At 35.9% G+C, this 27,652-nt stretch overlaps 2 protein-coding genes across 2 annotated transcripts; both read right to left on the bottom strand.

Annotated features, from left to right (window-relative positions):
- Window positions 1-236: 236 nt before the first annotated feature.
- On the bottom strand, window positions 237-16,983 carry FIP2 (potassium channel tetramerization domain-containing protein / pentapeptide repeat-containing protein). Its single transcript, XM_059607647.2, has 11 exons — window positions 16,913-16,983; window positions 16,536-16,645; window positions 14,785-14,919; window positions 14,507-14,662; window positions 13,918-14,001; window positions 13,631-13,677; window positions 13,470-13,543; window positions 10,718-10,776; window positions 9,370-9,429; window positions 1,301-1,381; window positions 237-696 (listed from the first exon to the last, which is right to left on the bottom strand). Exons 1-11 carry the CDS (start codon window positions 16,956-16,958, stop codon window positions 643-645), a joined length of 906 nt encoding a protein of 301 aa, XP_059463630.1. The 5' UTR covers window positions 16,959-16,983; the 3' UTR covers window positions 237-642.
- Window positions 16,984-25,721: 8,738 nt separating this feature from the next.
- Window positions 25,722-26,108, bottom strand: LOC132162339 (uncharacterized). Its single transcript, XM_059572582.1, has one exon. The coding sequence runs from the start codon at window positions 26,106-26,108 to the stop codon at window positions 25,722-25,724; it is 387 nt and encodes a 128-aa protein (XP_059428565.1).
- Window positions 26,109-27,652: the final 1,544 nt, after the last annotated feature.

The raw sequence follows: 27,652 nt of genomic DNA on the forward strand, positions 1-27,652 counted from the left end.
TCATATACAAATGAGAAATGCTACATGCACTCCCAAGTCCACACTCTCGAGTGCACTCCTAACGTGACAAGTAAAAATCACCATTGAATTTTAGGTAAATAATCATTAAATAGTAATTTTCATTGTCATGTTAAGTAGTACACTTTGGGAGTATGCACTTAGGAGTGCATGTAGCATTTCACTATACTAACCAATCAAAATTCAATAGTACTTTTTTACTGTCACATGAGAGAGTAAAAACTTAGAATTACACGCAGTATTTCTTACGTAACAACTAGGTATCTCAAACTGGTCCTTTTACTACAGAGCACTAGCCATAAACCACAGCATCCTCGTTCCAAAACAGAGGCATCTTTTCAAAGCCATTCTTGACAACAGCAGTGTTATGTGGTAAAAGCATATTCTGCTATAAACAGAAGCAAATGAGACATTTACCTTGGTTTGTGCTAAGCATTACAAGCAACAGCTACACTATTCACAACTGTTAAGTGAATAAATTATGAATGCAACTATCCACAATTTGCACAAATATTTTCGTTCAGGGATTCCAGTGTTGGCAGGACGAAGAGGGATGATAATCAGACAGGCTGCTTATACATTGAGACTGACAGTGACAACCCATCCACCTGCGTACGGCTTTTGTCATCTGATCGCTCCGAGCAAGTTGGCACCATCAAGTTTTGCACCTTCCAAATGCTATGGCAAAAATTAATAAATATAGAATTGCTAATTAATATAACCAAGACAAAGGATAAAAATTCCCATAGCTTAAGGTCAAGAGGTTAGGAGCAGATTGATAGATCCAAAAAAAAAATCCAGTACAGAAGGCCCAAGACCCAATCGAACAAAAGGCCAACTATCACGCCCAGAAAAGCCCAAAATACGGCCAGATCCTGCTGGAGCTCGAGAAGGCCCAAGAGAGGCCCCTGAGAGACCAAATATAAGGTCTATCTTCTCTCCCCCTCGGGTAAGCTCTCAGACTCTCACAAGACACCATTCTCAAATTAGAGAAGGAGCTCTCTTTTTCTCACTCTCCATTATCTTTCCCCCCTTAAGATCAGGACACTGACTTCGGCACCAGATTGCCTCCGGTTGCAGGACCGAAGGCTTATTGACAACCCATTCTTGGTTTTGCAGGTAAAGAGCAACCCCCAGTCCGTACGTGACAGATTTTTGCTCTAACACAGATAAAGTTCTATATATACTAAATATCGATCAGCAGTAACAATTGCATTAAGATAAGATATAGACAACGTTAAAAACAATTCATCACAAATTAACCCTGGTTTGCTTCACTTACTGTATCCCGAAGATTGACCTGCCGTAAATAAGCTCGTTGAAGGTTTGCACCCTTTAAGTTGGCATTACTCAACTTCGCCCCCTGAAACATGCAGTTGATATGAAAGAATCAAATAAAAAGCTAGACAAACTATCAACAGGGAAAAAAAAATCACCTTTCTAATTTTTTTGATAGTATGACAACCTTAATGTTGTCAAATGTAGTGTGACTACCTCTCTTCTCACTCTTGCATAGCGGATTATCATCAGTTACATTAATCAATACACATAAACAAGGCAACTACTATCCAAAATATCATGAAGGATGTTTTCATCCCAAAATCTAGATCGCACAAAACATGCACGTGTAAACATGTCTACACTGCCAAACAAATACAATAATAGAAAGAAGCAACAAGACCCTCAACCCCCACCCTGTAAACAAAATGACCAAAAAAACAAAAGAAACAACAGCAACAACAATGACAATATTGGCTCCAAATACAATGGCAGATCACAGAAAATCAACTTTTACAAATCTCTATTTGCATTTTTCCTTTCGTGTTTCTTTAAGAAGGCAAAAGAGGAGCAAGCTGGCCGTGCACGCTATATAAACTGCATAATGACACTCCATTCAGGCCAATAGAAGGAATACCATTAGGATAACTCCCCAAAAAGGTTCTGCTCTAATGTACGTCCCACCACAGATTAAGCCCCAAAATAGGACCTTCTTAACATATCTACACTGCAAGCCACTAAAACAAATGCCTCACAAATAACTCTGGCCTGTCCTCTACGAGTCCCTAATCTTCAACGACTCCTTCCAAATGCAACACATACTTGAGGCCAATCTCGAATGTACATTGCTGCACACGTCAACACCAATCTACGAGTTGGCTCTATTCGTTCCTGTTGCAACATCGATGTTAACCTAAGGTCCTGAAGTGCAAATATAGATTCCCCACCACAGAGCTATAATTGTGCAGTTGAAATGGTATCATCTAGCTAGTCACAAACACCCTATCTCCACCAATGGAATATTGAAATTGCTCCCCTTCTCCAATTCAGAAAAAAAAAAAAAAAAAAAAAAAAAAGAAGAAGAAGAAGAAGCTAAAATAGCAGCAGCAGAAAGATGTCAGTCTATCCTTTCATTAAGCACTTCAGTCTATAATGAGACCACTCTGATGTACAGTGCAGTTCCCTGTTTCAGTTGTGTTTTGATTCTCCATTTCCTTGTGCATGAAAGGTCCATTTTAACCACAAAGACAAACATTGCTTTTGATAATTAATCGGAATTTTATTAAAAAGCGCAACGAGGCAGACCAGATACACAAGAATTATACAAGAAATACACTTAGCCAAAACAAGAAAAAAAAAATCAATAAAATTTGGCAAATCAGTATCACCTAAAGTAGTTGTCCAATGATAAAGAGAATTGAAGAGAGACTTTAGATCTACTATTGTCCTCTTGCGGTCTTTAAAACTTCTATCATTTCTTTCCCTTCAAAGAAATCACAATAAGTAAGACAGAACCATCTTCCACACTGTTACACTCTGATGATCGCCACACAGCCCTCTCCAACAAGCAAAAAGGTCTACCCCTCATCTTGGCATAACCCAAGCTAACCTAATGTGGCTGAAGAAAGCATTCCATAAGCCCACAAGCCCACAACAATCTCACAATGGAGTAGAAGATAATCCACATAATCCTCTTACACATACAATACCAAGCAATCACTAAGACATGATGCTTCCTTAGGTTATCAATGGTCAGAATTTTTCTTAAGGCGGCCGACCAAGCAAAAACCACCACTCTCATGGGGAACTTGTTCCGCCAAATACTCTTCCATGGGAAATGGAGTACTATCATGGGGAACAAGGACATTATAGAATGATCTAACGTTGAACAACCCTCTCTTGGAGTGGCCCAACAAAACTTGTCTTCACATCCTCATCTCAATCTAAAGAAATATAACAAATTGAAGAATGAAGCAAAGACATCCATCTCCTAATCGTGTGCAACTCTGATAAAGCTTACATTTCACAAATGAGTGTTATTACACAACTCCAAGTGGTCCGCCACATAAGCATACTTAACACGAGCAATACTATAAAAATCCAAGAATGCTTGCTTTAGGTAGGGATGGCAATTCTTGTTCACGTATCGGGCTCGGTCGTGTTGTAGCATGAGTATAATTATGATTATATAAGTCAACTTTAACCCAACCTACTTAATTAAACAAGTCACACCCCTCAACTCTAACTTGCTAATTTTGTGTTGAGCTCGTGTCAGGTTTACAAGTTGTGTAAAAAACAATTTAGTCCTCAATGTCGTGTCGGATTCAGGTCGTGTTAAGACATGGGTATAAGAATATGTAAGTCAACCTTAATCCAACCCATTTAATTAAACGAGTTAGACCTCCTCAACCCTAACTCACTAATTTCGTGCCGGGTTCACAGATCTTGTCAAAAATTGAAAGCCCTATCTTTAGGATCTTATCCCCATCTCAGGTCATGCTAGAATCTAATCTTGAAATCATCACTCACCTTAAATCTGGTATGACCATAGAACAACCCTAACTCCTCCTGATATTTTTTCATAACCCCACTCACCCTATACAACCCACGAACCTCATTTGAACACCACTTACCCCACAAGTTTCCATATTTCGAATCCACTACAACTCTCCATAAGGGCTTACTCTGATGTAGATAGCGCCAAAGTCACTTCCCCAAAAGAGCATGATTGAACAAAAGTAAGTTTTGGACCTCCAACCCTGAGACCAGAGAACAAACCTTAGACCACCAGCTTACCAGGTGCAATTTGAATTCTTCACCAAGCCCATCCCATAAGAAATCTCGTTGTAACTTCTTTATACAATAGGCAACACAAACAAGAAGAGGAAAAAAGAGACATAAAATACGTAAGCAAATTGGAAAGGGTGCCCTTGATCAAAGTAATCCTACCACCTTTAGACAAGTACATCCTCTTCTAGCTAGCGAAACGACGCTCAATCTTCTCCATAACACTATTTCAAATAGACTTGGCCTTAAAAGAAGCTCCCAATGAAGGTCCAAGATATTTCAAGGCAACGAAGGAACCCCGCAATCCAAAATATTGGCCAGACTATCAACATTATCGAAATTACCTACTTTAATTTTCAGCCTGGATATAGCTTCAAAGTATAAGAACAAGGCTGTGAGTAGAGGTGATGTGGGTTTGCCTCAAAAAATAAGGCATCTACAAACAGTAGTTAAGTACACCAACATTCCTAGACCCCAAACAAAAGACCTAAAAGGAAACCCCCATAGAGAGCATTTTGCTTAAAGCCTCCATGACATAACAAATAGTAAGGGAGACAAAGAATCTCCCCTGCCTCAGACCACGGGAAATACTAAGAAACCAACGGGGAGCCATTCACCAAAACAGAAAAACGCACCAAGGAAATACAATGCGCTATCCAAGTATAACATTTCTCCCCAAAACCGCACCCCAGCAATTATAACAAGAAACTCCAATTGACATTATTGTAAGCCTTCTTGAAATCCATTTGCAAGGCACACCTAGCTCAGTGAATCTAATCCTACTATCCAAACATTCATTATCTATAAGAACAGAGTCCAGGATTTGCTTACCAAAGACAAACGCATTCTAAGGCTTTGAGATATTCTTTTCAACAACCATTCTCAACTTGTCGGCTAGAACTTTGACAATAATCTTGTAAACATCACTCACTCTAGTAGGGGGAAAATCCTTAACATCGACAGCCTGATTTTCTTTGAAATAAGAGCAATGAAAGTGGTTTTAAGGCTTCTTTCAAACTTTTCCTTTGGCATGAAGCACATGGAATATACTCATAATGTCTACTTTAAGAACATCCCGACAAGCTTGGAAGAACGCCATAGTAAAACTATCAGAGCCCAATGCCTTATCCTTGTTCGTAACTTTCACCACCTCAAGAACCTTTCTAACCAAGTGGCCTCCTCATCAATGTAATCAAATGAAAGGCCAGCCAGCTGTGAAGTAAACAATCTATCATAAAAATGCACAATGTAGTCCTCGATCTCATCTCAGTATGATCAAAAGTAACTAAGCCATTTACCAACAATGCAATGAAGTTGTTTCTCCTATTCATGTTAGCCACTGAATGAAAACAAATTCGTGCATTTGTCACCCTCGATTTCTACCTCCAGCTCATCTCCTCTAACAAAATATCCCTCTCTAGATCACTAACCACTTTTTCCTTCCTCAATTCTCTTCATCACATAAAGCTCTCTTCCTCCAAACCATCAAGAGCTTGTAATTCATCCAAGAAGAGCACTTTTGGTTTCTCCACATTACCAAGCACTTGGTCATTCCACAATCTTAAGTCAGCTTTCAAGGCCTTAAGTTTGCAAGCCAAAATGAAACCTAGGAAGCCTTGAAAGTCATCAGAAGACCACTATTGTTTCACCCAGCCTACAAAGCCTTCATACCTTAACCACCCTAAATCCCTCCACAATCAAGAACTAGAGAGACAAAACCTATCGATTCTATACCAAGAAAGGGTATCCCGGTTGTTTGACCACGAAAAAGTCCCACCTCAAGGGGGATATCCATAAGGTCCTAATCAAAGTAAACTCTATAAAATCCAGTATAGCGGAACAAAAACAAGCTTCACCCGATCTTTCACTAGGAAAGCGGGTGACATTAAAATCATCCCCAATGCACTTTGACAAGTTCCACCAACTAAGCAAGCCAGCCAATTCCTCCTATAAATATCTTCTATCACAATCCCTACAAAAGCCAAGAGAATCCATCCATCTTTGATATTTCAAAAAGAGCAGGCAACAGTAAACTCCCTCACACACTCTTCGATTTTCTCCACCACTCTCCTATTAGACATAAGCAAGATTTCACCGCCACTTCTTGAAGTAGAATAACACCAATTTATGTGATGACACTCCCACAAACTACGCACAACATTGTTGGTAATGAATTCCAATTTAGATTCCTGCAGATAAATAATAAGTGCCTTCCATTGCCCAAGCATGCTTTTGACTCTAAGACGTTTGCACCTTCATTCAACCTCCTTACATTCCAAGATAACAACTTAGGCTTCACAAATAATTGATCATAGCCCTCCGCTTAACTCTACCTCAGCTAGAACTACTGCCTTTCGAATCATAGTTGATGGAACATGATAACCTTTTTTAATTCTCTACTTCCTTTGTTAACCAATTTGGAACTAGAGGTGGATTCCTTCTAGGAGTGGCTCACTTCAAAGGTCGTAAGCAAGGCCATAAACTCCTTTTCAAAACCCTCACATGATAGCCCCAAATGATGATGGATTTCCTTACCTTCCACGAAACCCAAGCTGATGACTTTGCCCCTGTACAATTCTCTTTCGCAAATGGAGGGAAAGAGGTCAACAAAGTAGCCTCCTCCATAAAACACTTCCATATCCTGGCGAGACTGAGTTACATTGACGAGAGGACACCTCCTACATCACACCCATCAATCTCAACAAGTACAATACCTTTCCCCTTATCAACATTAACCCCACCCCCCAACTCCTCAGAATAGGATGGCAAGGGGGAAAGAAAAAAAAAAATCCAACAAAGGGAACCGCTTCCCCCCTTTTAACAACAATACCCCACTCTGAGCGGTGAAGGATTGTGACAACTGCAACAAGCCTAGGCTCGGGGCATGGAACTTCTTTGGTGTTGTAGGAACTAACTTAGCCCTTAAATCCCCATTTATCAAGCAAACAGAATCCACATCACCTATACTAAAACCCATTGCCGAGACAGACAAGGCAATTCTCCATTTCCTGAAAATGTTACTGCTAGTGACCAAATTGGAGAACTCAAAGTTGATGGGGACCATCGCAGCCTCATCAACAGCAAAATCTAACAGAGATAAATTGTTGCAGCAAGCATCCAAAAGTTCCACTGTGGACGATAGACCTAGGGCGAGCAAAAAACCTAACAGCTGCGACCCCTGAAATGTTCGGTGCACCTCATATATTGGCATCTGAGTCATCGAGGGCTGCTGGCAAGTCCACTGAAGGACCATTGGGTTGGGCAGATCTAGGACCCGCATGACCTACAACCATGCCAGGATCAGCAGATGAACTTCCACTCTCTTGGCCCACTCCCACAACCAGATCTTTACCCGAAGATGAGGCCTCCCCAACCCATGTCTTCATTACCCACATACAAGTAGGCTTAAGATGAAATGATCATTTTACTTGTTGGGGAAATGGCGCTTTTTCTTTTAGAAACACGACAAGCTTTGTCCTGTAGAGATGGGTTTTGAATAATAGTAGGAGAATTAAAAGCAAGTTGGGCCCTCTCTGTAAGCATAGGCTTCTTCTTAAGAAAATCGGCATGTTCCAAATTACTAACCTCCTCTGGCCCAATAAATTTTCAGCCCTCATCCACTATTGCAATAACCCATTCCACTAACCCTTTCATTTTCACTAGCTAACTTCTCAAATTTCGTAAGGCCCCACTGAGTTCCACCACCTCACTCCTACTGCAACATGAAAGGAGGGAATGGTTTCCGATGCACTCCTTCCATGTGCAATATCCTTTTAGGCCTAATGTAAATACCCAACGATCCTTGTGTGGCCCTCCTATGAGATTAAGCGCATGTTGTATTATGCCCCCAGGGGGCCCATATCGTCCTAGACTACCTCCTCAATGCAAGCTCAACCGGCGCTCGCTCTAACATCACTATTGGTGCCAAGCATCCCTGAGTATGCCCCGCCAAATCTAACACCTCCACATAAGACCTTCTGGTAGTACTTACTCTCCAGCGCCTTTCCCATTGACATTAAGTCGGAGCCACCCATATCATTTGACTACAATACACCGATGGGCTGCCATGGATACGAGGTTCTGCTCCTCTCACCGAGGGATAGTTCAACAAAACAACCACCTTTCTCATCTCGAAGGCACAAACTCTCCAATCCTTCCCTTCTCTCCCCTCTGGTATTACAAAAAAACTCACCATTCCCCACCGCCAAATATTGGCCAAACCTAATAGAGCCTCTCCGAGCTAAAAAAGCCTTGTTCCCATCCCTCGACGATTTAATAAACTCAGCACACTCTTTTCCTTGAACCAAATCCTCCATCGTGGCCAATAGCCAAACAACACTCACTTTACCCAAAAACACCATTCGAGATACCCCATTGTAAAACAGATCACAACCCCCCCCCCCCCCTCTCTCTCTCTCTCTCTCTCTCTCTCTCTAGTACTACTACTACTACCACTGAAAGCTAAAAAGTGGCCTCTATATAGAACCAATTCAAGAAACCCATCTCAAATGACCGAGGACTACATGCTAGCACCCGAGGATAAACACAGAATTGACAAGCCTTTCCACTAGTAAAGTATCAATTAATCTTTATAAAAATAAAAAATTGCATCATCAAAATCTCCATTATAATTGTCTTCTAATTCTTAAATGACGACCTATGAATATTCACCCATCTCATTATCTAAACAGAATATAGCCTGAATGATATTGCATCAACTAGAAGGAAGCTTGGTTGGGTTGCTTTAGTATGTGAATCCCCCAAAAATTCATTTCTTAAAGGTAACCTCATTGAGGCATTATTGTCGGTATGAACTTTAACAAAAGCATCATAATCAAGATTTGACTACAAAGCAAACCATCATTGATTGCTAAAATGTATGGAAATGAAAAGTGCTAATCAGTTCCTTGGTGCCAAACAGCAAACAAGAAATATCATTCATAAACAAAAGATTACAAAATAAATAAATAAGAGAATTGAAAATTGAAATGGTTTTTCTCATCCCATTAACCTACTCCTGTTATCTCAAAGATAAGACCTTAGAGAAAGAAAACCTTAGGCATAATAATTCTTTCCTCATTTACTTATCAAAAAAAAAAAAATAATTCTTTCCTCATCAATATTACTAGGTAAGCCTTCTTAAATTCATTTTATAATGACATCTAACTATTTTCAAATTAATTTTATGCCTTCAATCCTCACAATTCCCACTCTGATAATGCAAAATTCCTTTGCATTGCACTCTCTTTCCAATACACTAAATACAATGCTAAACATAACATTTACCTTTAAATTGGCTCCTTCCAGAATAGCATTCTCCAAATTGGCATTAGTAAGGTCAGCATTCTGAAATATGAGTAAACAAATAATTATGTCATGACAACTTTGAAGCAGAAAACCCCAAGGGATGAACATCCCAATCAGGAAACGAGTATTATTTCAGTACTCAGCATGAAAAATAAACCCTCCCTTGAACTATGAAACAATATAAAATACAAATTAAAAAAAGAATCACACATGTGGTCAATGTAAATAGAAGTAATACTCCGGCACCAAGCAAAAATATCAACATTTTCCTTCCACTGGGAAAAAAGAAGAAACTCTTGTTCAACCATGAAATCATATAAAATAGAAAATACACATTTCACAAAAACTCACATATCTACAAGTGGGTGATGTGAGTCTGTGTGCCTGTGTGGCATATAAGAAGGAATAAACTATAAAAATGAAGCACAAACCAACAAGATCTTTAGAACCAGAAGAAACACTATGTAAACAAAGCTACATGTTCTTGTGAAGATTAAAAGTCATTTGCTTTCAATCTATTATAATAAATCACATGCTAGATATTCAAGTTGCTAAATGTTATTCCAACTTTTTAACCGCAGATGAGGTCGAATTTGTCTTAACTCCATAGACTTATGAGCACTGGTATAAATATCTGAAACAGAAAAACAATACAATAAATTTGTTTTATAAAAAATTTTATGAATATAAATTCTCACAAGAATATCAAATAGTGTACAATATTCTTCCAATCCTAATCAAAATTACAAGCCCTAAGGGACCGAAACATTGTTCATATGTCAAAAATACAGTTGAAACAATGTTTTTACTAGATTTAGTTCCTTACAATCAACAATATATTTTATCGATTTCTTGGAAAACAGGTTTAAATCAAATTTACTCCAAATATAACAAAAAGATCAAAAATTAATTATTCTATGAAAGTACTTAACCAAAAAAATAGATTATGCAGTGAATTTTGGTTCCTCAAGCTTAATCACTATTGAAGTTTAAATCTTAAAGAGGTAGCAGAGAAATGTGTTAGTATAGTTAGCTAACTTTAAATAATATTGCAGTTGTGCTCTTCTTCTTCTTTCCCCCCCCTTCTGTTAGAACATAATAGTAGTTGTTACCAGAGTCTTCCGGCGTAAAGCCAAAAACTCAGCACATTAATCATGCAATAATTTCAGAAGACTAGTAGGTTTTGTTAGGTTTTGTTTGTACAAAGGCCATTGCTAAAATGATACGCTGTTGTTACTAGCTCATTAATCAATGTCCCAAAAAACCAGAAACAAAGAAACAAAGGACTCCGAGTCCAAGATAACTTAAAGGTTAAGAAATGCTGAACCTGTAGGTGTGCAGATCGCAGATCTGCTTCAAAGAAACTACAATCCACCAAACAAGCATCTGTAAAATTTAATGTTAAATTTGAATGAAATTTCACCGCAGATAATGTAAGCTCTAATTAATGATATAAATAGAAAATGTCATGGCTCAACATTTTGTTTGAGCTTAAATAGAAAAATCAACCATTATTAAACTATGAGCAATGGGAGAAATGGAACACAAGAACTATGGCACGTCATTCCAAGCATGGGATTCCATTTCGTTTTTGATGGAATTACTCCTCTAAACAAACAATATATTTTAGGAGAAACTACACTCACCCCAACCCCAACCCCACCACCCCCCCCACCCCCCCCCGGGGGATGACCACCCTATCTGCAATGTCCCTTCAAACTTCAAAAAATTGCAATGTCGAGAGCTATTCTACCAGCCCATTTCCTACCATTAAAACCTTTCATTAATTTAGATGGTTAACGGATCACTTGATGAAAAAAGTCAATTATAACCCTCACAAAATTTTATGAAAATACAACCTATGCCCTTAGATAAAATAAAAAATAAAATAAAATAATTGATTTGAGTCATGGACTGGCCATGGGTCCTTTTATTGCTTTTGCTTCTTTTCTTTTTTTTTTTCTGGACTTTTTATTTTATGCAGGGGTACTTTTGTCATTTTGCTTCCTCCGTTAGGGTTTAACAGAAAATCCTAACAAATGAGGGTAACTGAAAGGGGCTGGTAGAATAAATGATAATTTGTTATTGCAAATAAGGTGGTAGTTCAGAGGGTAAGTGTAGTTCCATATTTTTACAAATCTCTCTCTTTATCAACTAACTACTCTCAATTAGAATATGAAGTTCTGATCCAATTTTTACCTGAAAATGATTTCTTTAGTATCATATTGTATCAGGGAGCCAAATCAGAATAATAACTTCTTTTGAGATGGGCTCAAAATTGTACTTAATAAACTCCATTCACTCTTATCCTTCTTCAATTTATTTAGCCAAAAAAAAGGAGAAAGGAACATAATTTCTTGCATCTTACATTTACTTAGATGATTAGTGTTTTCCATACCCAATGAGATAAACATAAAAATAAACCAATATAATAAATTTGTAGTAAGTTACACTTTAACATTCCAAGCTATGGGGGACTTTTAATTCAAGCAATCAACCCTAGAGTTTCAACCTTTGTGGCAAAAAGCCAGTTCATCTGTAATTAACATTGAAACTAATATTTTCTTGGAACATGTGAGATTCGCACGACTACAGACCCATCTTTGAATATTAAAGAGTGCCATTCAATTCAAAATGTCCATTGTGCCCTTCATCTATCCATTAGCACCATTTATCACCTCTTTAACAGTTTCCCTCATTTCCCAATTTGCAACTTGGCTAGGATTTCCCATCATAGATGGTAGTGGGAACATTAAAAGGAGTTGGGGAATCAATAGTGGTTGATGGTGGCAGCAATGTTCAAACAATTTACCATTTGTGCTTAGTCAATTTTTTTTTTTTTTTTTTTTTTTGGGTGGCAGCAATGTCTTCTCTCTCCTCCCTCACATCGTTTGCGTTTGAGGGGAAAAAAAAAAACAATTTGAAGAATTGAGGAGAAAATGAAAAATTTGAAGCAAGATAAGTAATAAACAATTCGCTCACATTGTCTACTCCTAATGGAGATTAGGAATATATCCTGACTCAAAGATGAGCTACTCACATTTGAGCGAATTCCAAAAAAAAACTAGTCACTTGGACTCTCCATGCATCTTTACACAACTTTAATCAACCTAATGCATGCTTGATATAAGATTCAGCACACACCTGCACAACACCTTCAATTCAAATTGCCTGAGCATCCTTTGTTTTGACTAGATGCTGCAAATCCTCACCACCCTCGTCCAAGAAACCATTGTTACACTGCAATGCCTCAAGGCAATTGGTATAACAAGGTTAGGTCTCATAATATTTATCACAACCTTGGGACGCATAAGTGATACCCAAAAAAGCTAGTCATAATTGGAGATCTCCATACCCACTTATTTAGTCCATCTTGACCTAGCATAAGCCCAATGTAGCAATCACCATATGCCCCCCAAAATACTCTTGCAATGTCTTCTCTAATACCATTAGTGATGACCCAAGAACATACTAGGCACGGCTACAGAATATCAGAAAAAGACTAGTCATAAAAGGAACTCCTATACCCATTCATAAATGCAGATGAATATAGTCGACACCACATGTGAGACTTGGAACATGCCACACACTGCCCTCGCAACCAAATCTTTTCCCTGAGGGCCGCAACATGAGTCATTTCTACTGGTTCATAGTTATTGCATATATGAGCCGCAAAGCCACGCTATCCCACATGGCTAGAAAGACCAGTGAGTTACTGTCAGTAATTAAAGACAAAGTGTACTAGTTTCTACAAGGGTTTAATGCTCAAATCAAAAGCTTACCAGGAACATTACGACTGACCCCATAGTTTGAAGTGGCAAAGGGTAGTTCATCAGATTTTACCTATCTTCTTATCATGTTCTTCATACCCACATGCAATTCTCTATTATTGATAATTAATAATACATAATTTAGAATACTTGTTTCAAAAGGGACTCTCCATCATTCTTTTAGAAGAGAATAAGTAACACTAGATGCTCTCAACCAAAACCAAAATAAAAATGATAATACAGGTCACTAACTTCAATGCATTATATCAAAGAAAGAAGTACTATAGTTGAAAGCTGAAAAAAGATTGCCTTGTAGATTAGCACTCTGAAGATTCGCTCCAGCTAATAAGGCTCCTCGAAGATTTGCCCCATTAAATTCACACCTTCCCTAGGCAAGATAAAATCATTTTTATGAAGGCCATCTATATAATTTATAATCTGGACAGTAAAGCACTGCATTAGTTTCTTACTCACGCAATGTAGCATTGTGAAAGATGGAGCCCTCAGCATCCACATCCTGCGATAAGCAAATGAAAAACGTTGAGGTGGTGAAATAAAGAATCCCAACTTCATGCTCAAATTTATAAGAGATAGGTTGGACAATAAATCTTCCAAACTAAACCTACCCCAAAATAACACATTGAAGTTTGCACATAAAAATGCACAAAGGCAGTCAAGAACATTAATATATAACTTGTAGAAAATAGTGGTAACCTTACATGACAAAAAGAATGCAAAGGATTAAAATTAAACCTACCCGGAACTTAGCACATTGAAGGTTTGCACGTGAGAAGAACACATTTTTAAGACAAGCATAGCTGAAATCCACAAGCGAAAGGTCCTGCATCAAAAAAATTGTTTCAGATAGAGCAATATCCCATAAATATTTTTCTTGAATCTTTCACCATCACATAGCAGTGTTTCAATGGGGTAGATTAGAATTTATATCCAGGATTTAGATTTCAAAATCATAAAGCTTCCTCATAAAACGAAAGTCACTAGTTTGAATCCCCCTTCCCCCTCCCTCCCCTTGGTGTCAAAAAACCTACTTACCAAAAAAATAAAATAAATAAGTGAGCCCCATAGCAATTGCAGTAATAAAAATGTAAAAAGCAGCCACAAAGTGTTTATCAGCAATTAAATCAAACCATATTAACCAAATTGTAGTATTAAAAAAAATTTATAAAGAAAAAAAAAAAGTTTTTATAATGCATTACTTATCAAAAAAAAAAAAAAAATATAATGAAAATTGCATCAGAAAACTTTAACAAAATTCTATGACGCAGAAACATGCATGTGATTTTAACAGTAAATTATTCCAAGTACACAGCAAAAGGCACAGTTACCAGTTTTGAAAGATCAAGACCAGAAAGATTAACCCCTCGAAATCTGACTCTCTCAGATTGAATACACTTGATGATATCAAGTCGTGTCAATTCCGTATTAATCTCATCGTCTTCCTTCCTCTTATTTAGAATAGCATTAATTCCATCTATTAGTCCCTGAAAGATTTTAAAGTTTTGCACTTAGTGTAATGAATTTGAAAAAATACCAGTACGGTAACCAAAGAAAAACAGAGAAAAAAACAAGCGACATAAACCAACTACATAGAAGTATGGCTTACACGTAGCTGATAGTATTCTGCTTCCCGAAGAAGCTCTGAATATTCAGAGTCTTTTAGTGTGGGAACAACACCATCCCTCAACCAATTGAGAATATGCCGAAAATGCTTCCCATCCCTGTCAACAAAAACATATCCCTGCAAGAATCCAATATGATAAAAATATTTAGAAAAAAATTAAATAAATAAATAAATAAAAAACGAGAAAACAGAATTTGATTTCAGAAATCCTCAACCCCAATACCAAAAAGAGAGAGAGACTATAGATGCTTGGAAAATTACGTGGAGGCTATAGACTAATTTAATTGCAGGCACTTCAATCACTGACATTAGCCTTATAGTAAGAAATTTAAGGAGGATTGCAAATTTGATATATATATATAAACACACACACATAAATGTGTATGCATGTATATATGCATATATACATATATAAATAAGATTTATGTATATTTATATGTATCTATAAGATATTGAACTAAACCAGCAAAACAAAGAATGTATAATCTCATATTTGGTTGCAATGGCTAAAAGGAAAGAATAAAAATGAAAATAAAAAGATAAAGGTGTCAGGCCGCAGAGGCTCTGCAGCTTCAGCGTAGGTACACTTAACATCACCATCATCATCATCAACGAAAAATTCAGACACAGGTAAAGAAGCAAACTCCTTTTGACTTTTGAGATGACACAACCATAAATTGTTTGAACTCATTTTTGTCTATCTAGCAAGTGTAAACAACAGGTTACTCTCAATCAAATAGACAAGGGGGGGAAAAAGCAGAAAGAAACGAAAATGATAAGAAATTGGAAAGCCCTGGTGGCGCCCTTAGCAATCAGCTATCCAGTATCCAACCAATCAAGCATTAATGCAGAGGATAAAGCTTGGTTTGTTTTCATGTACATAACAGTGTCCTTACCTAAGGCTATTTCTTAGAAGTACAGCAATTGTCACGGTTTAGAGACTATTCCTTAGAAGTATAACTTCAAACTTATAATCAATTATAAACTCATGCCTACCATCTTGCTACATCTCACACCTACCTGGGTTGTTCAAGTAAGGATAAGAAAGGAAGGAAAAGCAAACCCACACACTTTTGGTAACGCAACTGATTTCCCAATGCTCTGAACATAATTATATACAGGAGAAAGACAAAGGTGTACTGGCATAGAATGGATGGTGAAGTCGTGGTTCAAGACCCACTGGATGTATGTGTGTCACTTACCAATTTAAAAAAGACTTCCGGTAGCTCTGTTACAAATGCAGACTAAAGCAATATTGTTTTCAAATCTAAGACTACAAATAGCAGCAAGCTCTCAAGCCTCCTCTCCAACACCAAACTAAATAAAAAAAAAAAAAAAAAAATTTCCATGTGAAATTAAATATTTGATGCCACAAAAAGTAATCGACATTGGATTAAAGCTTAATGGCAATTTCATCCGAAGACGCCCATAATGCGCCTTATTTAAAGTAAACCTTACACTGAATAACTAGCATTTAAAGTTTTACATTAAAATCGCATTCATCTTGACATTATCCACTGTTAAATTAGTTTTCTGCAATAAGCTGAGATCTAACGAGCATGACCTGCAGGACCTTCCACACCTCCCACAAAAACTCCCATATAAGAAACTTTAGCATGTTATGCTTGCAAAGAATGGGCATAATTCTCTTACGAACAACAAGAATTAGCCATACTTTCAAGTGCAAGCACATAAAAAGAATTTGAAAGGCTAATTTCAAATGATATATCTACCTTTTCGGGGTCCTCGCACACTGTGTGGCGACCGCTAAACATCGCAGCGAGCATCGAATCGGGCTCGCACTGAGTCAATGTATCAACAGTTGTGCAAAATTTCTTCCCTCCTGCGAAAAGAGCACACAAATTTCAGCAACTGCAATCCCAACAACTCTAGTGCTCCGTTTAGTTATTGGAAATAGTTTCAAAATACAACTATTTCTCAATTTTGTAAACCACAGACCAAACAAGATTAAAACAAAGAAGATTTATTAGTTTTCACTTTGTTGGCAACCAAACAGAGTTTAAGAGAAAGAAATGAAAATTAAGGTTCTCATTTTGTTACGAAAACGATAACTACAAAGAGCCAATAGAGAGAGGGAGAGAGAGCTAACCAATATTTAGATGAACCAGAGAAGAGGAATCAGAGCCCTTCTGCATCGCTCTGATCTCTGAGAGACGGAAAATGGGCTCAACTGGCTGACCCAAATGTAATATGTTCAAGGTATTTATAGTTACGTCTAAATTACACCTGTCTCCCCCGTATAAAGGAAATAAGTGCAATTTTGATGTAAACATTCGTTTAATTTGAGACATAACCTTAGATCCATTTTAAGATCTCTAATAAGAATTTGATCAAATAATCATAAAAATTCCATTGTAACAAAATGATAATATACCTCCTAACCTTATTAATTTTACTTTTTTTTTTTAAAAAAAAAAAGTCTATTTATCTCACATACTATTATCAAATGAAAAATGATATTTAGTAGACTCTTATATGACTGACATACAATTATCATGATGTGACAATGAATATCAACCATTGATTTTTTTTTTTTTTTTTTGTTCAAGCCATTGCTAATCTAAAATTTTCACAGACACAAATTTCCTCCAAACCATTTTGGAAGAAAGTTCCTTCAACATACTCTAATAAATGACGAGTGTCATTTAACATTTTTAAGTTTCTAAAAACTTGGAATAGAAATAAACGACTTTTAAAATATTAAACAAAACATGTGAGAGATGACACACACTTATTAGAGTAGGTTAAAGGAAATTTTCTCCAAGCCAGTTTCAAATAAATTTATGTTCAATTTTCACTATCACGTCATCATAGTAGTATGACAGTCATATGAGAGTCTACTAAATGGCATTATTCGTATCAAATTGATAATATATCTCTTAAATTTTTAAGTGGGACAATGTTCCTTCAACGATGAAAATATCCTTAATAAAAAAAATAAAAATAAAAACCTCGAAAAATACACCAAGAGCCACTAGGGGTGAAAAGGCGGTTACAGTTAGCGGTTAGTGGCTAAAACCGCTAATCGTAACTGCTTAGGTGGTTAGTAAGATTTATTAATCGCTACCACTGGTTAACGGTTATTAAATAAATAACCGCCTTCGCTAACCGCTTTTTACAAGTTGGGCATTTTGAGAGTTTGGCTTTTTTTTGGGTTCACTTTAATCGTTTTTTCCCCCTTTTTTTTTTTTTTTTTTTTTTTTTTTTTTTTTTTGGCCTTTTCATGGCCATTTTAGCATCAAAATTTGTTATATTCCTCAAATTTGGCCGAATTAGTAAAATGAGCCCATATTGAAAAATCTAAAATGTTTGACCACGAATTTACATTAGTTTACATTTACTTGTACTAAAAAAGCCTTAAATGCATCTCATAACTTGTTAGGAATCAACATTTACCAATGTTTTAAACAAGGAATTAAACCCAACATACAAATAAAATTTCCAAAATCCTTGTAGGTCACCTTCTACGCAACATATAATACAAATAAAATTACAACAATTCTTATAAATCATCATTTCACTTGTACACAACTTGATTAAGTATTTAAATTGTCATTGAATCATATGATTAAGTATTAATCTTATACATTTATATTATTCAATATGCATAAATGTATAATTATAATTTATAATATACATGAACTTATAAGTTTATAACATATATTAGAACTAAGTCTCTAGGTACTTAATTGTTGTATTAGTATGAATTTGTATACTTATGACTTATATGTATAATTTGTTATTATATAGGGTTAAATAATCATATGATTTAATCATTAGTTGATCATGTGACATAATCATATAAATTATAATGATAATGCATTAATACTTCAATTGTGGTTATAAGTAACACATTGTTTAATCCAATGCCAATTAATAATTAATTTGATATTATATGGAATGTGATTATCATTGTACATGAATAATATGAATCATATGATTAACTTGTAGACTTATAACTTATGAGTTATGTCATATTATACATGTATTATTTGCTATTATATAATCATATGATTTATTGATCAAATCATCATGTTGTATAATCATATAAATCATAGTGATAATATATTAATACTTAAATTGTGATTTAATTATCTCAAAAAAATTGTAATTTAATGATCATGTTATAAGTATTATTATTATTATTATTATTATTATTATATAAATATATATTATATAAAAATGCGGTTAGCGGTTACAATTAGTAAACCCCATAACCGCTAACCACTAGGTGGTTAGTGGTTATGGGTATTAACCGCCCGCCTTTTCAACCCTAAGAGCCACCCCCTTTGTTCTCCTCATTCACCATGCATACTTCTCTCTTAACAATTCTCTTGACAACAACTTTGGATCTGCTATGTCAAAATTCATTTTGCGTGTTAAATAACTCTACCTATACCTTGCATTTGTTTCTATTCGTTTCTTGTGTTGAAATTATGTCATGCCCTGAATATGCATATGGAGAACATTTGTGTCATGAAAAAATAAGTCGGTGAACAAATGGAGAACATTTGGGTCATACCTTGTCAAAATAACATATCTTGCATAGAGTAGCCCAAGGAAGGTAATTTTGCGTGATTGTGGGTAGGGCTGGGTATCGGTCAGTTCGGACTGGTTAATGGGCTTATCGGTCGGTTAACCGATAAGCTATCAGTTAACCAAATCCTAACCGATTACTGACCGATAAGAAGTATTAACCGAAAATTATTGGTCATATCGGTAATCGGTTAACCAGTCGGTTAAATCGGTTTGGGCTTTTGTGGGCTTTTTATTGGGCTTTTACTGGTTGCTAATTGGGCCAAAAATTAATTGTTTTGGATGCCTAAATACGTTTTGTTGAGCTAAAGCCTAAAATAACTTATTAAAAATTAGTTATTTTAGAGTATATTTTTGGCTAAAATAGCTTATTGAAGTTTTTTTTTTTTTGATCCACTACAATAATAAATATAAAATTCTAAAAAATTAAAAATAAAAATAGCTTATCGGTCATATTGGTCATATCGATTTTTCGATAAAAATTTTTTAACCGACCGATAAGTTTATCGGTATAAAATTTTTAACCGATTACTGACCGATAACTATCGGTTACTGTTAATATCGGTTTGGTTAAAGTCGGTAATCGGTTAATCTGCCCACCCCTAATTGTGGGTCCACATGTATTGAGAAATTGTAGGCCTCATTCTCTTAATCATCTTTTTTTCAAATTATAAAAAATCAACCATTAAATTTATAGGTCTATATGTGGGTCTTATATATTAAATGGTAAATTTAAACAAGATATATATGGAGGTGGTTGAGAAATGGTTTGAAGAATGAGGCTTAACATTTCTCGCATATATTCTACCATCTCGGTTTCTCTATAAAGATCATTTTAGCTAAGTCATCAATAGTAAGTTTCCTGTGCATGTTCTCATACAATATCATCCTCAAGAAAGCAACCAACTATAAAAAAATGTATATTTTATATGTGAAAATCCACAACTTAGAGAATAATAATACACCGAACAAACATGTTATCATATGATGAACTCAGTTGTTTTATATATCATAGACAATTATTTAAAATGAATATATATATATATATATATATATATATATATATATATATATATATATATATATATATATATATATGTGTGTGTGTGTGTGTGTGTGTATGTGTGTTAGTTTGATTTCATATGGTCTACTCAAGCCCTTAACTCATTCTTGGTAGGGTTGTCGTTGTCCTAAAGGGCTTGTAGCACTATAGCATGGAGGATATATATATATATATATATATATATATATATATATATATATATATTTAATATTGTCCTGCAATTATCCATCTAAATTAATAGGCAAATAAATGTATGAGGAAAATAAGTTTAACCCACATAAAGGGCAACACCGATTACACAAATATCAAAAGTAGAAAGAAAACATAAAGATAATAATCAATATGAATAAACATAAACAAGGTTACACAATAATTTTCAATTCCATGATCCACCTCAAACATGCATTATCTTCAATTCCTTAAATTTGCTTCCTTCAATAGACAAAGCATAAACATAGTTAATCGCTATTAGGATTAATATTAAAGAGTAAGAAATAAATGTCAAGTAAGAAAAAAAAATATGATGCAAAAAACTTACCAAATACTTTAAACAAAACATCACCTCACAAAGTTCATCCATCAAACCTTTAATCCTCATCAAATGTGGGGGAATTAGACAGAATTTCTATCACAGTGAAATTTTTAAAGGATCAGTAAAAAATAAAAATAATTTAATCAAATAATTAGAATAATGAACAAATTTGAAATTAACAAATATTACCCGACTCAAGCTTGTAGCTTTCTTCATCTTCAGTATCAGGCAAGAGTTGCTCACCATACTCAAAATTGGGAGAAGATCTCAACCAATTCTGACAAAAAATAAGAGCTTCCACTGCTTTCAGAGCCAAAGAACTCCGAAAAGGATCACTCAGAAGCAACAGAGGTAAGTGGAATTGCAAGGACATCCCGTGCTATCTCGGCGAGAACCGGAAACTTTGACTTATTTACCCTCCACCACATTAAAATATCAAAGGTCTTACTTGGTGACTCGACCTCCTCCGTATAATATTGTTCTATCTCTGTCCGACACATCATCACATTTTTGGACGCCCGAAAGGAATGGTAAATAGCTAAAGCATCTTTCTTATTAGTACCCACACCTTCGGAACTTGTACCGACATCCACACCCTCATTTGAAACCCTACTCCCACTTCCTTCAACATTCTTAGCATAATGTTAATAAAACTGGTCCAAGACATTCTTTAAGTTGGCAATAATTCTTGATGCTTTTGATGTACCCACATTTGTCTGCAACCAAAATTCCAAGACGGATATCTTGTAACGTGAATCAAGCACAACAGCAAGAAACAACAGGGGGTTAATAGCCTCAAAGTCTCCCCAATACTTATAATATTTCTCTTTCATACTTGTTGCCATGTTACTCAACGAATAATCATCACTTTCACAATACTCCCTCAAACAATGATAAACATTTTGGAGTGTATCAAAAAACAAGTTAGAAGTTGAGTACGAGGAACCCGACATCCTTATTGTCTCCTCATAAAACACACGCAAAAATTTAACAAAGTGTCGAACCTTCTTCCAATCATCTTCAGTCGGAGTCCCCAACTCATCATCATTCACATAGTTGAAAAAATTCAAATTTTCATCTAACATAAGATCAAATGCCCTTTCATACTTTTGTGCTACCTCCAACATGGTATAAGTAGAGTTCCATCTAATGGAAACATCAAGTTTCAATGAAGATTTACACCCAAGTTGCTTCCTTTCTACACAAGACTTAAAGATGGCCAATCTTTGGAGGGATCCCTTCACATACTTCACCATATTTCGGATCCTTTCAATTGAATCATGTACATCCTTCGTACCTGCTTGCACAATTAAATTTAGAACATGCGCACAACACCTTATATGGACAAAGTTATGGCGACAAATAACATTTGCATTAGACATATTTCTTTTTTTAAAACTCAATCATTGCCTTGTCATTAGCACTTGCATTGTCAAGTGTTATCACCAACAAATTTTTAATCCCCCATTCCACCAAACATTGCTCTATTTCCTTGGTAATCGTTATTGCCTTGTGATCTGACACTTGGCGAAATGCCAATATTCTTTTGTGATATTTCCAAGAAGGATCAATGAAATGTCCAGTTACAACCATGTAATTCATATTCTAAATTGAAGTCCAAGTGTCAGTAGTCAAACAAATCCTTTTACCAGCTATCAACAACTTTTTTTTGATTAGGTCATTTTTGGTTATAAACAACTTAACACAATCCTTAATCACTGTATAGCGAGAAGGAAGAGTAAATCGAGGCTCAAGAACCCTAAACATTTTTCTACTACCCATCTTCTCCACAACTGAAAATGGAAATTCATCAACAATGATCATTTCACAAAGTGTCTCCTTAATAATTTTTTCAGAATACTTAGCAATAATTAGGTTATTATCACTAGCACCACTACTCTGATTCTCTCCGGCCACAAAAGTGAACTTAGACTGGGAGCTATCTTCTCTTTCTTTTAAGCTCTTGTACTTTTCACAATTTCTAAAATGGTACAACATGTTAGAGGTGCCATTTCTTATAGGATGACATTTATGCTGCCTCCCACAGTAGTTACAATTTGCAGTAGGAAAATCTTCAGCACTACTTCTATCTTTAATAAAATGGTCCCATATTGAATATCTTTTCACTCTTAATCTTTTTTTACCAGGGATTGGTGGTCGTCCACCACGACTATGAGATGTTTCCATAGAACCAGCACATCTAATCCCTTGGGTATTCGTTTCAAACTCATCAGATTCATCATCATATGTTTCTAATTCTTCATCATCTATGGGATAAGAAGAAGTAGCTGATGTAGGTGCATATGCATCCATCTAAACTACTATAAAAATAAAAATAGTTTGTATTCAATATTTTTAAAACTCATACACTGTGAAAAATTACTTATTAAAAAAAAAAACAGTATATGAAAAGTTCAAAAAACTAGATGGGAATCAGATTCATAACTAATTTTGTGAATTGGTGTTTTCAAATACAATAACTGAAAGCATAATGCATCTCTAATATTATTAGTATCAATGATGTATTAGAAGCATATAAGACTATAAGAGTATAAGCTCCAAAGAGTACTGCAGCAGCAAGTGAAAGTGAAACTCTAACTAGCTATATATAATTACTAGAATAAGGTGAAATTGAAAACAGACCAAGGCCATATGTAAGTATATAACGTAATTTCTCCCAACAACAACCACTAGATTTGAAGCTCCAAAATTTTATGATAAATCAACAACAGGCATGGGAAAAGCTACCAACAAACAACAATAATATCAAATCTTTCAATTTACAAGATTCATTTTCACTCGATTGAAACTCTGAAAAACAAGATCTTGAAAATAAAACAATATCTTGAAATTTTTCAAAGAGAGAGATCTAATAGAGTACGAGAGGATACACAAAGTTCAGGAAAAAAAAAAAACAGTTAACACAGAAAATTACCTGGGCTGCGATGCGATGCGACTCTATGAGAGACGATTGACAGTGCAGGTGTGCGATGGTGCGAGTTTGCGAGAGATCGACGGTGCAGGTGTTGCAGAGGGACTCGAGAGTCGAGGGAGAGGACGGAGATGCGGTGTTGCTGCGGGATTGACAGAGGGAATGACGCTGTAGTGGGTCGATGGAGGGAGTGGCGCTGCTGCGGGATCGACGAAGGGAGCAGCTTGCAGCACTTCTACTGAGGGATCAACGGAGGGAGACCTGCTGGGCCGCTGGCTGGTGGCTGCTGCAGTGCTGCCGCTGCGTGCCCCGTGCGGGTTTGGGTCCTTTAGGAAATTGGGGAAAACTGGAAGAAAAGCACACGACTTGGCCTGGGTTTCGGTTTTTTGAAAACCTAAGTGACTATACACTTAACACTTAACAGTATAGTCAATAGGCGTGAAACCAAAACGACGTTGTTTTGGTTTCAAGCAAAACGACGTCGTTTTGGTTTTAATAATAAATATGAAATTCTAAAAAATAAAAAATTAAAATAGCTTATCGATCATATCGATAAAATTTTTAACTGATTACCGACGGATAACTATCGGTTACGCTTAATACTGGTTCGGTTAAAGTCGGTAATCGGTAATTGGTTAAAAAGATAAAAAGATAAACTTCATCTTCACAATGATGTGAAATTTTAAAGTATAATAACTTACAAAAGACAGGCTAAGACATCACAAGTTCAAAACAGTGTAAAGTGAACTAGCACACAAATTTGAAGCTTCCAATTATTTCTAATGTGCAATGTCTCTCAATATCTCAAAGTTCACTGAAATCTCCATTATAATGAAAAACTATGGCATAACCGTTTTTTTTTTTTTTTTTTTTTTTTTTTTTAAGTCAGGCTGTGCATGTTTGGTTCCCTTAAGCTTTCTAATTGACCCATGTAATGAGTATTAAGTGAATGACTCTCAAACTAGATGGTTTTAGGGCATTAGGTGTAAAACATCCCTAAGGACTTACAAACTCGAGTCAAAAAGGTTTCGAAACCAAACTAACCATGGCATTAACAAAATCAAAATTCTTCACCTTTTGACGTGAACACTCAATGCTTTGAGGCAAGATGTTCAGTTACTTAGTGAAAAGCTTATCAATGATATATATATATATATATATATATACCAAAGTATCCATCTAATAAATCGTCTAGTTTCATCCAAGACATAGAAACATACACATCAGACTTTCATGTCATACCCCATAAATTATATGCTAATGTGCTTGTGTAAGACCAGATCAAACATATGAATTCTCAACTGCATAAAGCAAGTAGCCAAACTGAAAAATTCTATCATCAGATCATTTGTTCAAAATTTTAAGCTCACCAATGAAATCAAATCACAATTTTTATTTTTTTATTTTTTTATTTTCAAATCAACCAAAATTTTAAGACAACATGATCATGTGTGTGTGTGTGTATATATATATAAACGTAAGGAAAAATTAAGGATAAATGTATGCAATGTGTGTGCATATCCCTCATACCTCCAAACTTAAATTACACATTGTCCCCAATATGTGTATAACATGGAAAGATTTGACCTGGGAGAAGAAGAACTGTCTAGATTGGTATGGCTCCTAGCATACCCCCAAACTTGAATGCAAGCACAATTTTTCTTGAAAAAACAAACTACTAACATAATAATGGAAAACAACTTAGGTAAAAATACAAAAAAAAAAAATAAAAAAAAAATGATAAACAACATTAAAATAAAAATGATATGATGTGGGGTATCTCCCATGAGCGCTAAGTTTAACGTCTTCAGCCAGACTGTGGTTCTGCTTCAGTACTATTGTGCTGCATATTGGATAGACTGGAGTGCCAAATCTTCATCTCTTGATACCAATATCAATTCAAGATATGGCTTTACTCTGTGTCCATTCACCTTGAATGTCTGATTTTCTTCTGGACTATGAACCTCCAAAGCTCCATGAGGAAACACTTTGGTGACAACACAATGACCAAACCATCTAGACTTAAGCTTACCAGGGATGAGTCTTAATCTCGAATTATAGATTAACACCTTCTGTCCCACATGAAACTCCATCCTGACCAGTTGCTTATCATGATACGCCTTGGTTCTTTCCTTGTAAAGCTTGGCGTTCTCATATGCATTACGCCTCAATTCCTCAAGTTCATTTAGTTGCAGCTTTCTCTTGTCACCAGCTTGTTTCATGTCAAAATTGAACTTCTTGATGGCCCAATATGCTCTGTGCTCCAACTCCACTGGTAGATGACATGCTTCCCCAAAGACAAATCGATATGGGGACATACCAATAAGCATTTTGTATGCAGTCCTATAAACCCATAATGCATCATTTAAGCGTCGAGACCAATCCTTCCTACTGGGATTCACTGTCCTTTCTAGGATGCTTTAGATCTCTCTGTTACTTATCTCCACTTGGTTTGAGGATGGTATGGAGTGCCAACCTTATGTGTAATCCCATACTTCTTTATCAAATAAGCAAATGCATGATTGTTGAAATGGCTACCTCCATTATTGATTATAGCCCTTGGTGTCCCAAACCTAGTAAAGATGTTTTCATGCAAAAACTTCACAACTACTTTGTGATCATTAGTCTTTGAGGGGACATCCGACCTATTTAGACACATAATGCACACCCATAAGAATATATAAATAACCATATGAGTTAGGAAATAGACCCATGAAGTCAATACCCCATACATCAAAGAGCTTTACCACTTGAATGTTTTGCAATGACATCTGGTTTCTGGATGAGATGTTACCTGTCCTCTGGCATCTATCACAAGAGCTGCAAAACAAAAAGGAATCTTTAAATACATTAGGCCAATAAAACCCAGATTGTAATACCGTAAGAGCTATTTTCTTGGCCCCAAAGTGTCCTCCACAAGCAAATTGATGGCAATGCTGTAATATGCTCATGTGCTCCTTTTCTATGATACACCTTCTGATGATTTGATCAGGATAAAATTTGAATAGATAGGGGTCATCCCAATGGTAATGTCTAAATATAGACATCAACCTATTCCTTTCTTGACTAGACATACCTGGAGGAAAAACCTTGGCAGTTATATAATTAACAATATCTGCATACCATGAAAGTTTGACATTTACTATAAATAACTGCTAATCTGGGAAGTTTTCATTCAAATGAAGCTCATCTCTTTCTTCTTCATGAAGTAGCCTGGATAAGTGATCTGCCACCACATTCTCACTGCCCTTCTTATCTCTAATCTCAAGTTCAAACTCTTGCATTAGTAGTATCCATCTGATTAATTTAGGCTTTGCATCTTTCTTAGCAAACAAATATCTCAAAGCAGCATGGTCAGTGAATACTCTAACTTAGAACCAATCAGGTATGATCTAAACTTCTCAAAAGCAAATATGACAACTAATAATTCTTTCTCAGTAGTAGAATAATTTAGCTGAGCATCATTTAATATTCTAGAAGCATAATAAATAGCATGAGGTACCTTATTGATTCTTTGGTCTAAGATAGCTCCCAAGGCAAAGTCACTGTCATCATACATGAGCTCAAATGGAAGGTTCCAATTAGGTGCCATCATTATTGGTGCAAATGTGAGCAGCTTTTTCAATGTGTTTAAAGCATTCATGCATTCTTCAGACCATTCAAACTTGGCATCCTTGGCTAGCAGTGCACAAAGGGGTTTAGAGATCTTGGAGAAATCCTTGATGAACCTTCTATAGAACCTGGCATGTCCAAGAAAACTTCTTAC

The sequence above is a fragment of the Corylus avellana genome, chromosome 10 (assembly GCF_965113065.1).
Source record: "Corylus avellana chromosome 10, dhCorAvel1.hap1.2, whole genome shotgun sequence".
NCBI classification, from domain to species: Eukaryota; Viridiplantae; Streptophyta; class Magnoliopsida; order Fagales; family Betulaceae; genus Corylus; species Corylus avellana.

Coding starts and splice junctions, on each gene's coding strand:
- FIP2 (XM_059607647.2), bottom strand. CDS start 16,958: ATGCAGAAGGGCTCTGATTCCTCTTCTCTGGTTCATCTAAATATTG. Junction 10,777..13,469: donor TCAGAGTGCTAATCTACAAG/GCAATCTTTTTT, acceptor TAAATTTTACAG/ATGCTTGTTTGGTGGATTGT. Junction 9,430..10,717: donor TGCGATCTGCACACCTACAG/GTTCAGCATTTC, acceptor CTCATATTTCAG/AATGCTGACCTTACTAATGC.
- LOC132162339 (XM_059572582.1), bottom strand. CDS start 26,108: ATGAAACAAGCTGGTGACAAGAGAAAGCTGCAACTAAATGAACTTGAG.